This window comes from Salminus brasiliensis, chromosome 6 (genome assembly GCF_030463535.1).
Source record: "Salminus brasiliensis chromosome 6, fSalBra1.hap2, whole genome shotgun sequence".
Lineage (NCBI taxonomy): Eukaryota > Metazoa > Chordata > Actinopteri > Characiformes > Bryconidae > Salminus > Salminus brasiliensis.
In genome coordinates, this window is record NC_132883.1 from 34232991 (window position 1) to 34246707 (window position 13717).

The 13717-nt window shown below is 38.1% G+C and overlaps 1 protein-coding gene across 3 annotated transcripts in view; it reads right to left on the reverse strand.

Annotated features, from left to right (window-relative positions):
* The window catches only part of cacna2d3a (calcium channel, voltage-dependent, alpha 2/delta subunit 3a), a 241835-nt gene that overhangs the window by 109975 nt on the left and 118143 nt on the right, over positions 1-13717 (reverse strand). For all 3 annotated transcript variants that reach the window (XM_072682138.1, XM_072682137.1, XM_072682136.1), the window contains exons 10-11: positions 12117-12206; positions 7478-7591 (exon numbers count right to left, since the gene is read on the reverse strand). In XM_072682138.1, the coding sequence (XP_072538239.1) occupies positions 7478-7591; positions 12117-12206 (204 nt within the window). The remainder of the gene's footprint in view (positions 1-7477; positions 7592-12116; positions 12207-13717) is intronic.

A 13717-nucleotide genomic window follows, 5' to 3' on the forward strand; every position in this document is an offset into this window, starting at 1 on the left:
TACTATGGTTAATACTGGACAGGCTTTTTCTAAATGAAGAGGATGAAGAGGAAGTTGGACCAAAAATGAGGGATGTTTCTATAGATTTAATATATATAACTGAACTATTTGACAGACTTTATACTATATATAACGAATTGAGTAGATACATCTTTATTGTTTCGAGAGCTCAGTAAAGCTTTTGGCAAGCATCCTTCAGAAAAATATGTCTTGTTAAATGCAGCTAACAATGTTAAGTAGCTAACACAGGAAGTAACTGAGAAACTCATGAAAGCTTATTACAATGAAATATTGGACAGCAAATAAACTCAACCCATCTCACAACAGCATTGTTAAGAGTGTTTTTAGGTTTTATAATTTTACCATTAAGACGCTTATTTTTATTCCCGCCCCTCAGACATGGGAGTTTGAGGACCGCTCTGTCCAAATGCCACCGTTGTACCAAGAGGAATTTGTAGAAAAAGAGGCCTCAGAAGTGTGCTTTGTGTTCATGGGAATGGAAGGGGTGATATGTGGACTAATGCACCACCTAGTAAATCAGGTGAGCTACTTGTGAAACTGAACAAATTCATACAGTGGCTGGAGTTTACAGAGAAGTCAGCTACCACTTGCTTTTAACTTTTAGGTTTTTCTAACCAACACATCACTAAGTGACATATAACACACATTGACTACTTTTTACTGTTTTTGTCTTTTTACTGATTAATTCTATTTGACCTCTGCACTTGTATCTATGGGATACAGAAAGTTCACTGGCAAAATTTGCTGACCTTCAAAGCAGGGCAGTCAGGGTGAAGAATGGTGCCCCCTTTGGCTCTTTGGCTGTGGCCCATCAAGTTCCATTAGAAGATATAAGTCATTCGTGTGTGTGTGAAGCGTGTGTGTCTATGTGTATATGTATGTGTGTAACTGTCCAAAGGGCCCTGACTCTCTTGCTTTTAATCTGTAAGTATGTGTGCAGGGGCATAATGCCCTTGGGACCAATCTGAGCAAACCATGCTAAATATACCCCCCCCCAACACACACACACACACACACACACAAAGAAGGAAAGAGAGTAAGAGAGAGAGACCAGGAGAGAGAGGCAATAATCACTGGTGTTTTAGAAAAACACTTGCTTTGAAAGCAGAGAACAATGTAGTTTTCTCTGAGCTACTATCAGTCAGTGCAACACTGCTTTCAGTTCAGCCAAGCATATATTCATTAACAAGACAGCTTTGTGCACATTAACACTGACTGATTCATGATTGGTGCATTACGCGCTTTCTAAAACGCTCCATCCATCACCAAATGAGTATGGCAGCGAGATGAATGTGCTGCAGCATGGCTACTTTTGTAACAATACACTATTGTCATTGTCATACTGTTGCAATGTACGCCAAATGGTTCTGCAACAGTGTTCAAGCCAACTTATTCCATTAAGCCGAATCTGAAAAACTGTGTTCTGATCTAATGTGACAAACCGCATGGCATAAGCAGAGTATTGTAGATACGTGCAGGAAAGTAGAAACATAGTGTGTCTTGTATTTTTTTTAATGAGTTCTTGGATTTTCTTTTAAATATGGTATAAGATAAAACTGAAATGAATGTTACGAAAGATTTTTTTTTTTTTTTTCTTTTCAATGGACTTGCATTTTAACATCAGCATGGAATAAACAACAGACACTAAAATCTAAACAACCGTTGGGCACTTGAGCAAGGCACACAGACATCTCTGCTCAGGGGACACTGTATCATGGCTGGACCAGGTTTATGAATAGAGGAATTTCAGTGTACTGTACAAGTACATTTAAAAATAGACAATTAAGTGACATTTTTAAACAGCTGAAATCAATGTTACACTAATAGAACAGTTACTTTATAGATCCCACATGAAGCTGCAAACAACTAAATTTGACTTGACATGCTTGACAACAAAAATGCTGAACATTCTGCAGGTAATTCCCACTGAGCAAAGAATGTATGTAGTTTTAACTCTACTCGAGAGGAAACGTTTGATCAGATTCATTGAACAAAAAATTGAAAAAAAACAGACTCTGGTGATCAGATTATTGAGCGCAATGATTATTTAAGACTCTTTTCAACAACTACCACACCACAAACTGATCACACAACCCTCAACCATCAATGCACACCTGAACAATTATTTAATTATTTAAATGCAGCTATAGGACACACTTACCCAAATCTATACAGATTACACTTCTCTTAACAAACACTGCTTCTGCACATAATTCCCCACATTCTTTAGGTACTGATGTGGGAAATGTTTACCTGCATCTTTGACAATTACTAACTACTTGCACTAGCTTATTTATCCATACACTGCTTCAGCTCCCATCCATATACTTGATAAATCTGCATTCCTGGAAATGGCAATCTCCGTGTCTTGCAGGGCGCTCCTGGACAGCAGTGCTGAGTACCTACCGACAGTACCAACAAACATTGAAATGGCAACTGGGTGTTGGCAACAGTCCAATATTAAAGTAAAGGCACCAGGACGCACTGTGAGAAGAAGACAAGATGGTGGAGGCTGTGTGGTGTTCTTGGCAATGTTCTCCTGTGAAGCACTGGATCCGGGAATTCATGTGCAGATCAATTTGACACATGCCAACAACCTGAAGATCGCTGTGGACCAGGTACAACCTTTTCTTACCGACTATTCCCTTATGACAGTGGTCTCTTATAACAGGAAAATGCACCCTGCCCCACTGCATACATTGCTTAGGACACTGAAACACGCTGAAGAGTGGCTTCCAAAATCCCCAGATCTGAATCCTATTGAACATCTGTGTGATGTGCTAAAACAACAGGTCCAATCCACAGGGACTCCTTAAAGGACTTAAAAGATCTGCTGTCTTGAACTTTCAGAGCTCATGTCTCAGAGCCGTTTTGGTGGTCAAAATCGGAACACTTAAACTGGATTTTTCCCCCCAAAAGGAACACCTTGCCCGGCGCAGAACTCATACTACAATAGGATAACATTATATTAGTGGCAGAATAATACAGAAAAAATGTTGTACACCAAGAATTCCTCAGACATTTAAACTACTGGATCACTTAAGGCCTGCTGGAACATCTCAAACATTCCAAGTCCAGGATGAGTTTTCAAAACATACATCTCTCCAGCTTCCATCCCAAAAATTCTGGGATGGTTCCAAAACTAAGACATCAGTCTGCCAAGTCTGTTCGGAGAAGAGCGTTACCATGGCGACAGCACCAAAGGTGCTGATGATAAATGCCTATTGTGAGGATGGTGCCGGGTGCCCTCCAACAGAGTCGACAGTGCCATCCTGTGCCAACTTCACCTCCCCAAATGACAATTTTTCCAATTGAGAGATGCACATAAGCAGATGGGGAAGGCTTAGATTAGGCTCAGAGGGGAGGAACATAGATGCGCTCACACATTCTCTCAGGCATACATTTACAAACACCTTTTTTCAGAAGCAAATAACACCACATAAAAATGCTCAACATACTGGCACATGCAAAAAACATTGTTGTAGCTAAGTTGCAACAAATAGTTTACATTTATTTATTGAGCAAATGTCTCCAACATTGAATATCTCTGGTAGAAAAAAAGAATGTAAACCTCAAGAAGTACAAATTAAATTATTTGGACATTTGAGGTCTATTTTTTTCATTCAAGCGGATGGGGAACAGGCATGAGTTTTGGACACCCTTTCATGTTTCAAAAATATAAACTTGGGTCTTCACTATCAAACTCCGGTCTTTACCGCACAGGCTTATAAACGTGTGCCCTGACTCAAACAAAGGAGGTTTCTGAGGACCTCAAAAAAAAAAAAGAGTTCTCAAACCTCACCAGGCTGAACAATGCTGCAAAGCTATTTCTAAACAGTTTGGCCTGCACCATTCCACTATAAGGCAGAACGATAAACAAATGGAGGAAATTTACCACTAGTACTCTCAAAAAGGTGGTCCTCCAGCAAAATCTCTCCAACGGCAGGGCAAATAATTTTATGGTAGGTCAAGTGTAACATCTAAGGACCTACAAGCCTCTCTTACATTGAGTAATGCTAATCATTGAGTCCGCCATCAGGCAAACATTGAACAAGAATAGTGTGTATGGCAGGATAGCAAGGAGGAAGCCACTGCTCTCTAAAAACAGTGCTGCCCTTAGCAATTATGCTTAAAACCACATGGATGAGCTAGAAGCATGCGCATATATATATATATATATATATATATATATATATATATATATATATATATATATATATATATATAACATGAAAGAAAGTGTTATGTTTGGGGAATAACAGACAGTGCATGCCAATATAAGAACTTGGTACCACCTGGAGTGGCAGTATCTAGGCTTAGGACCACTTTGCTGCTTTATATCCAGGATGTTCTGTCGGTAATGATGAATTTTGGATTGCACCAACAGATTCTACAGGTGAATCAGGGTCAAAGATACATATCAGGGTATCTTTCTGTAAAGCTTAACTGGGCTATGGAGTATCAAACTGCTCTAAGAACATACTGTAAGCAAGTCTGCAAAGAAAAGGTTAAAGTAGGAGAAAATCAACATTTTGGAATGGCCAGGTCAACGTTAAGATCTAAACCCAATAGTATTAGGACCTAAAAAGAGCTGTACATGCCAGGAAGCCCACAAACCTTACTAAATGTAATAAGGACACTTCATCGAACCCTCCAATCAGATGGCAGAATGTTTGTTTGTAGATATTGCTGCTGAAGGAGTTTCTGATAAAGATATGGACTAGGTGATGAAGACTGAATCACATTTAAGGCCACATTTATGTAGAAATAGAGCAAATTGTTCACAAACCTTTCAGTGGCAATTAGGGATAAATATGAGAGGCTCACAAAAGTAAAATATCAAAATTCACCACAAATAAACATGAGTATTATGAGTCTGTATAAGAAATGTCGTATTCCAATTACTTGGTTACTTGTATAAAAGTAATTAAATTTGTTGGTGAAAAGAAAGGATTTAGCATAACATTTGTCTCCCCACAAAAGTGTGTGGATTCTTTAATGTGTTAAAGGTGCCAGTTATTCAAATGACTTATACTACTATAGAACAGGTGTGATTCTGGCTGTTTTAGAGTTGTGTTGTAACTGGTTGTATGACTTATATCCTATAGTATGGGTCAAATTGAGTGAGGCCAGTTATCTGCTATTGTTGTAACATTGGTTGTTTAACATATACTGTAAAACTGTATGTGTGTGTGTGTGTGTGTGTGTGTGTGTGTGTGTGTGTGTTGACTTTTTTACAGTTTATTATTCACTCATACCTGTCTATATAATAGTCAGAACTTGCCATAAAAAGGAAAGACCCTTTTTTACTACTGTATTTAATGTATACGCATTAATATTAATGTATCTTTTGAAAACAGGATCGCAGAATCACAGTGAAAGAACATTGAACTCTCTTCTTTTAAAACATCTGCAACACTTTATACTTGGGTAATACTGCTGGACAATGTGACGGTATGAAAACAGCTGTTTTATATTTCTGTTTTTATATTCTGAAGTCAGTTTTTCATTGAAACTTATTTTTTTAACTTTCTGAAGCTTGGTCACTTAAGCTTTTCCACCAACCCAACCTAGTAATGATGCAGAGGGAAGGACATAGGGACCTTGCCATCCTTTCCTGTCATCCATTAGTAGGGATATGTCGGGGTGTCCCTGGTTTTGAATGCAGCTACATCATACCACTTGCTCAGGAATATGAGAAATGTAGGATATACAGTGGCATTAATTGTGACATGTTTGGGGAACATTAACTCTGTGACAGAAAGAGAACAGGAACATTAACTCTGCAGCACCCGACCAGATATTAGTGGTGTAGTTTGCCAGCAGATGCAGGCCACACGGGAACACATTATCTGCAGAGGGCGAGGGGGAACATTAACAGCATAATGCCGGGGGGAACTTCAACAATGAAGCGCAAAAGGGGGCATTAGTAGCGTAGCGCACAATGGGAACGCATTAGTGCCATATTGGCTCTCAATGGAGATAGACCTGGTCATGATAAAGGTCATAAACACATGCACGCACATGCATGCACACATATGCACAAAGAGTGCAGCCATCAGGCTCTGTCACTGATCTGTTAAACATCTCTGCAGGGACACTCCAGTAATTCTGTGTGTGTGTGTGTGTGTGTGTGTGTGTGTGTGTGTGTGTGTGTGTGTGTGTGTGTGTGTGTGTGTGTGAGAGAAAATGTGTTAAGGTCAGAGAAGCAGTGAGAGGAAGAATTCCCCTCCTGTTAATACTGTACACAGGAGTTGAGCCAAGGACAGCAGACCCCTGCTGAATGTGTCAGCGTGTTTGATATTGAAAACAAGCTACAGAAAAATGATGAGACAGAGAGCTAGTCCATATGACCCTGTTAGCTCTCAAATATCAATAAACAAATTTGTGGACTTTCCAAAGATCTTCAGACTCTCACACCACAAAAATCCTCATATAGCAATTTTAGAGTATACTCAGACTTGGCATATTTTGCTTGATTAAAACAAACCCCTGGTGTGAATGCTCTAATTTTGTGGCTTGTTAGTATATGTGAGAACACCAGCACTGGTGCAAACTGTGAACTGTGTACTTTCCGCACATGAAATCATGGTCACGACAGAACTGGCACATTCTAAACAATTAAAAACTACTCATTATACACACTGTTTTGGGAGTGTGAGGTTATTGGAATTTTGGAAATCTATTAACATTACTTTAATGAAATATTTACTTTTAGATTAAATCCCAAACCCTGCTCTTTGTTTACTGAACAATAGTGAAATCACATTTAACCAATGTAGAATGGTTTTCAGCAGGGTCAGGGCATTCAAGAAGTCAGTTACACAATTTCTGTTTGGAGTCAAGATTCTTACAAACTTATTTTCCTTTTAATAATAATAATAATAATAATTATTATTATTATTATTATTATTATTATTATTATTAACTACAAGTGTAAATATACATGTCTCCATTGCAACTCTGATGCTGCACAGAAAATTTGCCAGTGTAAAATCAACACAGTTAGTGTTACATTAACACTGTGAGTTGGCAAATTAGCTGAGTTTTCATTTTAGTTAGGCTGGATACAGGACATTGTCATGGAGGCAAAGGTTTGGCTGGGCCATGACTCAGGACTTTCTTACAGGGGCAGCATAGTTTGGCTGGACAGTGAGTCTGGACTTTCTCACAGAGGCAGCAGAGTTTGGCTTGGTGTGAGCAGGGACTTTCTTGCCGAGGCAGCTGACTTTGGCTGGGCTGTGATCTGGGACTTTTTGTAGTGCGATTAGCATAATCTTCTTCCCACCAGCTGGGAATTGTTTGTGTTTGTTTGTGTCTATGTGCATATGTCCTTGTTAAGTACTTTGGGTATAGAACCCCCTCCCCCTTTCTGTGTTTTTTTTTACCACTTGAAAATACCTTGTAAACATTTCCTATTAAATGGATTTTAATTGTTAATAAATCATCACTGTACCTTTCTATCCGGCCAGTTGTATTTGGCAAACACCGCATCATATGTGTCCACTGCTCCATCCGTCACCAGCATGATGGCTTGACTGCACACACTACCTCGACCTGTTTGATTAAACTGATCACACACACAAAAATATCATGAACATATTAAATCTGTACAAGATCATGTCAATAAATATAATATTTTGTACCATAAAACTGAAATATAAATTGTTGCGCTACCTTTCAAGAATCAAACAAAAACACATTATCTGCCATGAGGACATTATCTGCCATGGTAATCAGATGTTGTATATCTCAGAATGCACTCTGCGGAGGTTCTCTGGAGGGAGGGGGTTCATTAATTGCTCCCTCCATTAACTCACATTAAGCACAGAAATGTTTGTTTGTCAGTAATGGTACTACTCATCTAACCCCATCAAACAACCAGATAACCCTTTATCAAGTCAACCACACTTAATTTATCAATATAGACACACTGATGTTAATTAAGTGAACAACTGCCCTTTAATGAAAGCAGAGTGCTGAAAGTTAATACTTGGATTTAATAACCACATTAAAGGCAAAAGCCAGGAAAGAAACTGCACAGTGGTTGCTTCATTATAGATTATATTTAAAGCAGCATTATGCGCAAACTGGGGAATATTTTCTATATATTATATTATATATATAATATTTCTAGCTCTCCCTTTATTTCGGGAAGAGACAATTACACTTTGAGCCTTCCCTAAAAAAAACAGAAATATTATATTAGAGTAATATTATAGGATTTTAACACAGATATGACCCAGGTCATGAAACATTTGCATTTAGTCATTGAGTTAATGCTAAAATGGTTTTATAGGGATTTCAACTGTAACTGTTGAATCAACACAGTTGATTGCCGAGTTGTTGCCAAGACAGATGTAACAACAATATAGATACTATTCTCCCTATTACACATTAGTGGAGCATCGCAATGATTTGGGGGCTATTATTTTAAGGAAAAAAGCTACATAGTGCTGCTTTAAGACCTCATACTGCTTATCTAACCAAATACAAAGGTAAAGGCTGGACTGGAATGTACAATAATACTCTACATTTGCAAAGGTTTGTGGACATTTAATGAATGTGTTTAGCTACTTTAAGGTGCTAAACATGGGTGTTTAAATGCACACACACACAGCATGTGTATCCTCCCTAGAATGAGCTGTGGAGCAGTAGAGTGATGTTGTTCCATCCAATACCTTTGGGATGAGTTGGTTGACCTCACTAATGTTATAACTGAATCTGATACTGATACTTAGCTAGGTGTGGACTCATTTTTAAAACTTTTTTAAAAGATGCAGGCGTTCACAATCCTCTGGCCATATAGTGTATTTAATATGAAACCCCTTAAAAAGTCTATGGCTCGCCGATGGGCCGAAATTGTTATTACAAAGTTCTAATACCAGAGAACAGCCCCACCAGTTTGTACAGAAAGCCCTGTAGTTACTGAATAATAGACATTAGTGCATAATAAGCCTTACACATTTTTTTTATCTAATTGTAGGAAACACAAGTTAAAAAAAAAAAGTTCTGAAGACAGAATACAACTTTGCTATCAAGCGGTCGGAGTTTAAACACAACGCAAAATGAAACATTAGCTATTATATCACCTCTATACCTCTAATTAATACTGAGCATAATTACCTAAATGTTCTCTTATTAGAGAAAAATAAAAGAGCTGTCATGAGACTCTGTGGGAGGTTTCTGTGTGTGTTGTTATGGTTATTTTAGGGGTAAGTGCAGTACTAAATCTTAGTGATGTCTCTTTCACACTTGAAAACCTTCAGTGTCCTACAGCTACAAACTTAGGACACCAGAGATATTCCTAACGTCAATGGAGCTGTTGCCGCCCCTGGGATATTTTCACAGCAGTGCATGTGTGGATACAGGAAGATTTTAACTGCAGACATATGGTTGGAATAACTTAGCACAGATCTACTCCAAAACAAACGCCTTTGGTGAACATCATTTAAGTATAAAAAATAAAATAAAAATAAAAAAATAAGGAAAAAAAGCAAGACCTAATCTTTCAGCTCAACATCTAACATACAAAGTCAATCTTTTTTTTTCTCATTTATTCCTGTAAATATGTGATTAAAAACCTCAAACAGAAAAAAACTGTACAGGCTTTCCTCTGTAAGTCCGGAGCTATCTTATCAAAAAGAGAGGATGTTGACAGCACATTGTGATGATACAAAGGCAAATTTCCTCAGAATTGCTTGGCGGTGAGAACATAAGTAAGTATTGTCTGTATAATTACTCTATTTGTTAATACTGAAGGACTACTCCAGCACTCATTTCTTCCAATCTTACCTTTTTTTATTTAAACCTCAGATCCACTTTAGTGCAACTGCTTTCTGAACATACAATACAGATCATAAAGCAATATTAAATAAGCCCTGAGATTCCCATGAGTTTTCAGAATATGCCCAGAATGAGTCCTGAACACTTTCCTTTGCTTTATGATAAGAGTCTCCCGGAAACATTTGGTCATTAATTGTAAAATGGGATTAATGGGATTTCAATGTCGATTCAACTGTAACTGATCACTGGGTTATTCTAAACCGGACTACGCTGGGTATGGACAAGGAAGCTAAGGAACTCACTGCTTTCTCCAGTCTGCTTTTCATGTATAGGGTACATCTTGATATGACTAAATCCAAACTGACCTGATTTTAAAGAACCAGCAGAAAATAAAGCTAGCAAGCTGTCTGTCGATTTATTAGGTAAACTGTTGTTGAACAGGTAAGCAGCCCTCTGAACCACTTACTAGACACTATTCAGGGATGCAGTGATGCAGACATGGCAGTGGTATTTTAATGTGTGAAAAAGTTCACAAGTGTGTTGAAACTCTATTTTTATCATACAATGAAAAGTTACCATTGGTTCCACAGATATACAGTAAATACTGCACATATTTATACAGGTACAGGTAGCCTCAACCTAAACCAATTTCTTGATCTACAGAATTAAAGCTATCAGGGGATCACAAATTACAGCCAAGCTTTAGCTTTACTTTATTGGTTTACTTTATAACTTTATTATGTTTATCAAGAAAGGAATGTGATCAACAAGCAATTTGGCATGCAGCAGTAATGCTTTATTTTTAGTATATAGTTTACTCGATAATTACTGGGAGCTGATGCATTTTTATGAAGGTAAGAATCATGCACCTGATAGCACTTAGAGGAAGTGGAAAATAGCATAAATGTAATGTTCTGTAGACCTATTCCTTTAGACATCAGCTGTACTTGCAAACTGTAGGACTTGTGAGCAATTAAAAAAGTGGCCATATAGAAGTGGTGGGAGCCCTGAATACAAATTAAATATGTGTTAATTAAACAAAACACAACAAAACACTTTTTTCTGTTTACATTGTTGGTGCAAATAACTACTAACTACTTTGTGATTAGAAACATGGTTCCTGTTTAACTACTATTATTACTTGCATTAGTATTCTTTATGGCATTATTTTACATTGTCCGTAAGTTTTTAGACAGTGTGTTTATAGAGTTTTCCAAAACTTGTCATAATATGTTCAAATTAGAAGGATTTGAACTGTTCTCTAGCAAAACCACAGCCACCACAAGGGTAACTTTACAACAAAACTAGTATAGGTAAAAAAAAAAAGTGTTAAAGAGGTGGGGTGCCTCTACAATAATGTTATTTTATTTTGTATTCTGTTTATTGCTGATGTAAAAGTTTGCATAGCTGCCAACTGGCACTCACTATGGGACTGTGTACTGCTGCGTGTCCATGTGTGCGTAACAAGTGGGGGTGTACACATGCTGGGCACGCAGGCAAGAGGCGTTAAAATAGACTATTGGCGGGGTGTAAGATAGCAATGAGCATCGCAACGCACCTTGCGTAGGGAGTAATATAGGGCCCACATACATATATGAAACTATCGGTGGTATTTTGTACATAGTTATGTTATACTGCCCATTTATCTAACATTTACATTTATAGCATTTAGCTGGCGCTCTTATCCAGAGCGACTTACAAGGTTACTTGTATTACAGAGGTGGGCCAATGTAGTGTTAGGAGACTTGCCCAAAAACTCTTATTGGTGTAGTGCAGGATGGTCACCCAGGCCAAGAATCAAACTCCAGTCTTCCACATGATGTGGAAGCTCAATGGTAGGTACTGGTGTTATCAGCTGCGTCACACCAAACAAATGAACTATTAACTATGATGTATATGTATATGAGTCCATATTTTCCATTTCTTCCATTCAGGTTCCAATTCTTTATTATGTTAGAACAACAAAGCCTTACAAAACCAACCTCAAACCCAGCAATAAGATAAATAGCATTATGTGATTGAATTCTAAGTGAAAATAAATTTCCTGAATAGCTTCCTAATTATCTCTTAATCATCATTTTAAATGGTGGAATGAAGTTTTTTAATTTTCTGCTTCATTTGAGATTACTGTCTCAGTGGGTGGTGTTTATTGAGCTTTGGTCTTCTCCAAAACCCATTATGAAAATGAATAAACATCAAAAAGTAACGACATGTTAAAATAAAGAAGCATTTGTTATACTTTGGCATTTGGCAAAGAGAAGTAAATTCTGCACGAATTAGTAGTGTCCTTTGCTTGCTTGTGTACTCACGTCATTGAGTAGCTCAAAGGCTTCGGTTAGAGCCACATCCAGCATCCCGATGCCTTTCGCGAACAACTTGTCGAGGTGTTCGCGGAAATGCTGCGAAGAAATAACAAAAGAGCAAGTTAGCGCTTAGGACTCTAAACAGCTTGGAGGAACTTGCAATTACACAGAATGTGTACACACAGCAGCAGCTTTCAGATGTGGCTCCAAGAGCTGGCATAAAAGAAAGCAATGAAATTAAAAGTTACAACCTAAAATGTCATTGTTGTTTAGAGTAGATTAACAAAACTCTCTTTCCGGACTATTCTCTCCCAGGCTGTTGTGGTGTGTGTGAATGTAAGTGTGTATGTGTGTGCGTGTAATGGGGTTTAAAGACCCCAATGGACCTCATCCGTGTGTCTCATTATTAAACACAGCCTCAAGGAATGCAGTGGAATGGTTTTATCTAAATAAACCCCACTGCTCTCCTGCTCTCTCTCTCTCTCTTTTTCACACACATACACAAGCAACATCAGCTCCGCAATCATGTGACACAACTCCAGAACTGGGTTTTCTCCTGAGTGCTTTTACATGTGGGATGCACTCAGAAAGCAAATTATTATTAATTAAAATTTCTCAAGGCATTTCCCATTACATCTCTGTTCCACTTTCTATTAACCTGTGCATAGACGTTTCGTATTTGAAATGTGCCTATATGCACGTGTGTGTGTCTCTAAGAGAGACACAGAGAGCGAGACTGATATAGAAAGAGAGAGAAATGAAGCAGGGGAGATCTGCCCTGATTGTTTTCTTGATTGTACTTGAGGAGTGAAATCTCTTTAGAAAACAGCTGGAAGTCCCCGTGTTACCCAAATCTTCCCATCTCTCTCTCTTACACATATACACACACACATTAACACACATATACATACATATATAAATGTACACAGACCACCTTGAATAAGGAGAAAGTACAGCTAGCTGCCCAACAGAAGCAAGTGTTACCTAGAGAGCCGATCGCCTTTCAGCTCGATCAGGCCGATCGCTGATACTGATCATGGGTGAGGCTGGATGTCACATTACCTTTTCCAGGCAAACCTGGTAATGCATCATTGTACAGGGCTTCTGTATTGTTGCGTACATTGGCTCTCAAAATGAAATATACTTTACTTTTTGGAATCAGCCACCTTTAAAACATTGTGGAGCGTAAGAGAGAGCCTGTAAATTTCTGTGAGGAACTGGACTGTGGAGCTCACAACTGGACAGGGTTGTTTATCCAGCGCTACAAACACCATCACTTTGGATGCGATTGCTTTAGCTTTTCTATTGTACTTTTGGTTGTGGTTAAAAGAGGTCTGCACTATTTACTGGCGTTTTTTGTGTGGTAAGAGGTGTTTGTCACAGTTCTGCTAGGCTTACACATTCTACAGATATTTGAGTAAGTCAGATATGGTTAAAAAAGCAAACAAACAAAACAACAGGTGTACTCTCAGGATTGGCTAAGTTAGGGTTGATTGTTGGGTATTTTATCCTTTCATTATGATATTTAGGATATTTTATGTTTATCTGTACACATATCTCTCTCTTCGTCGCTCCACTATAAATTCACAATTAATACTTGAATGTTT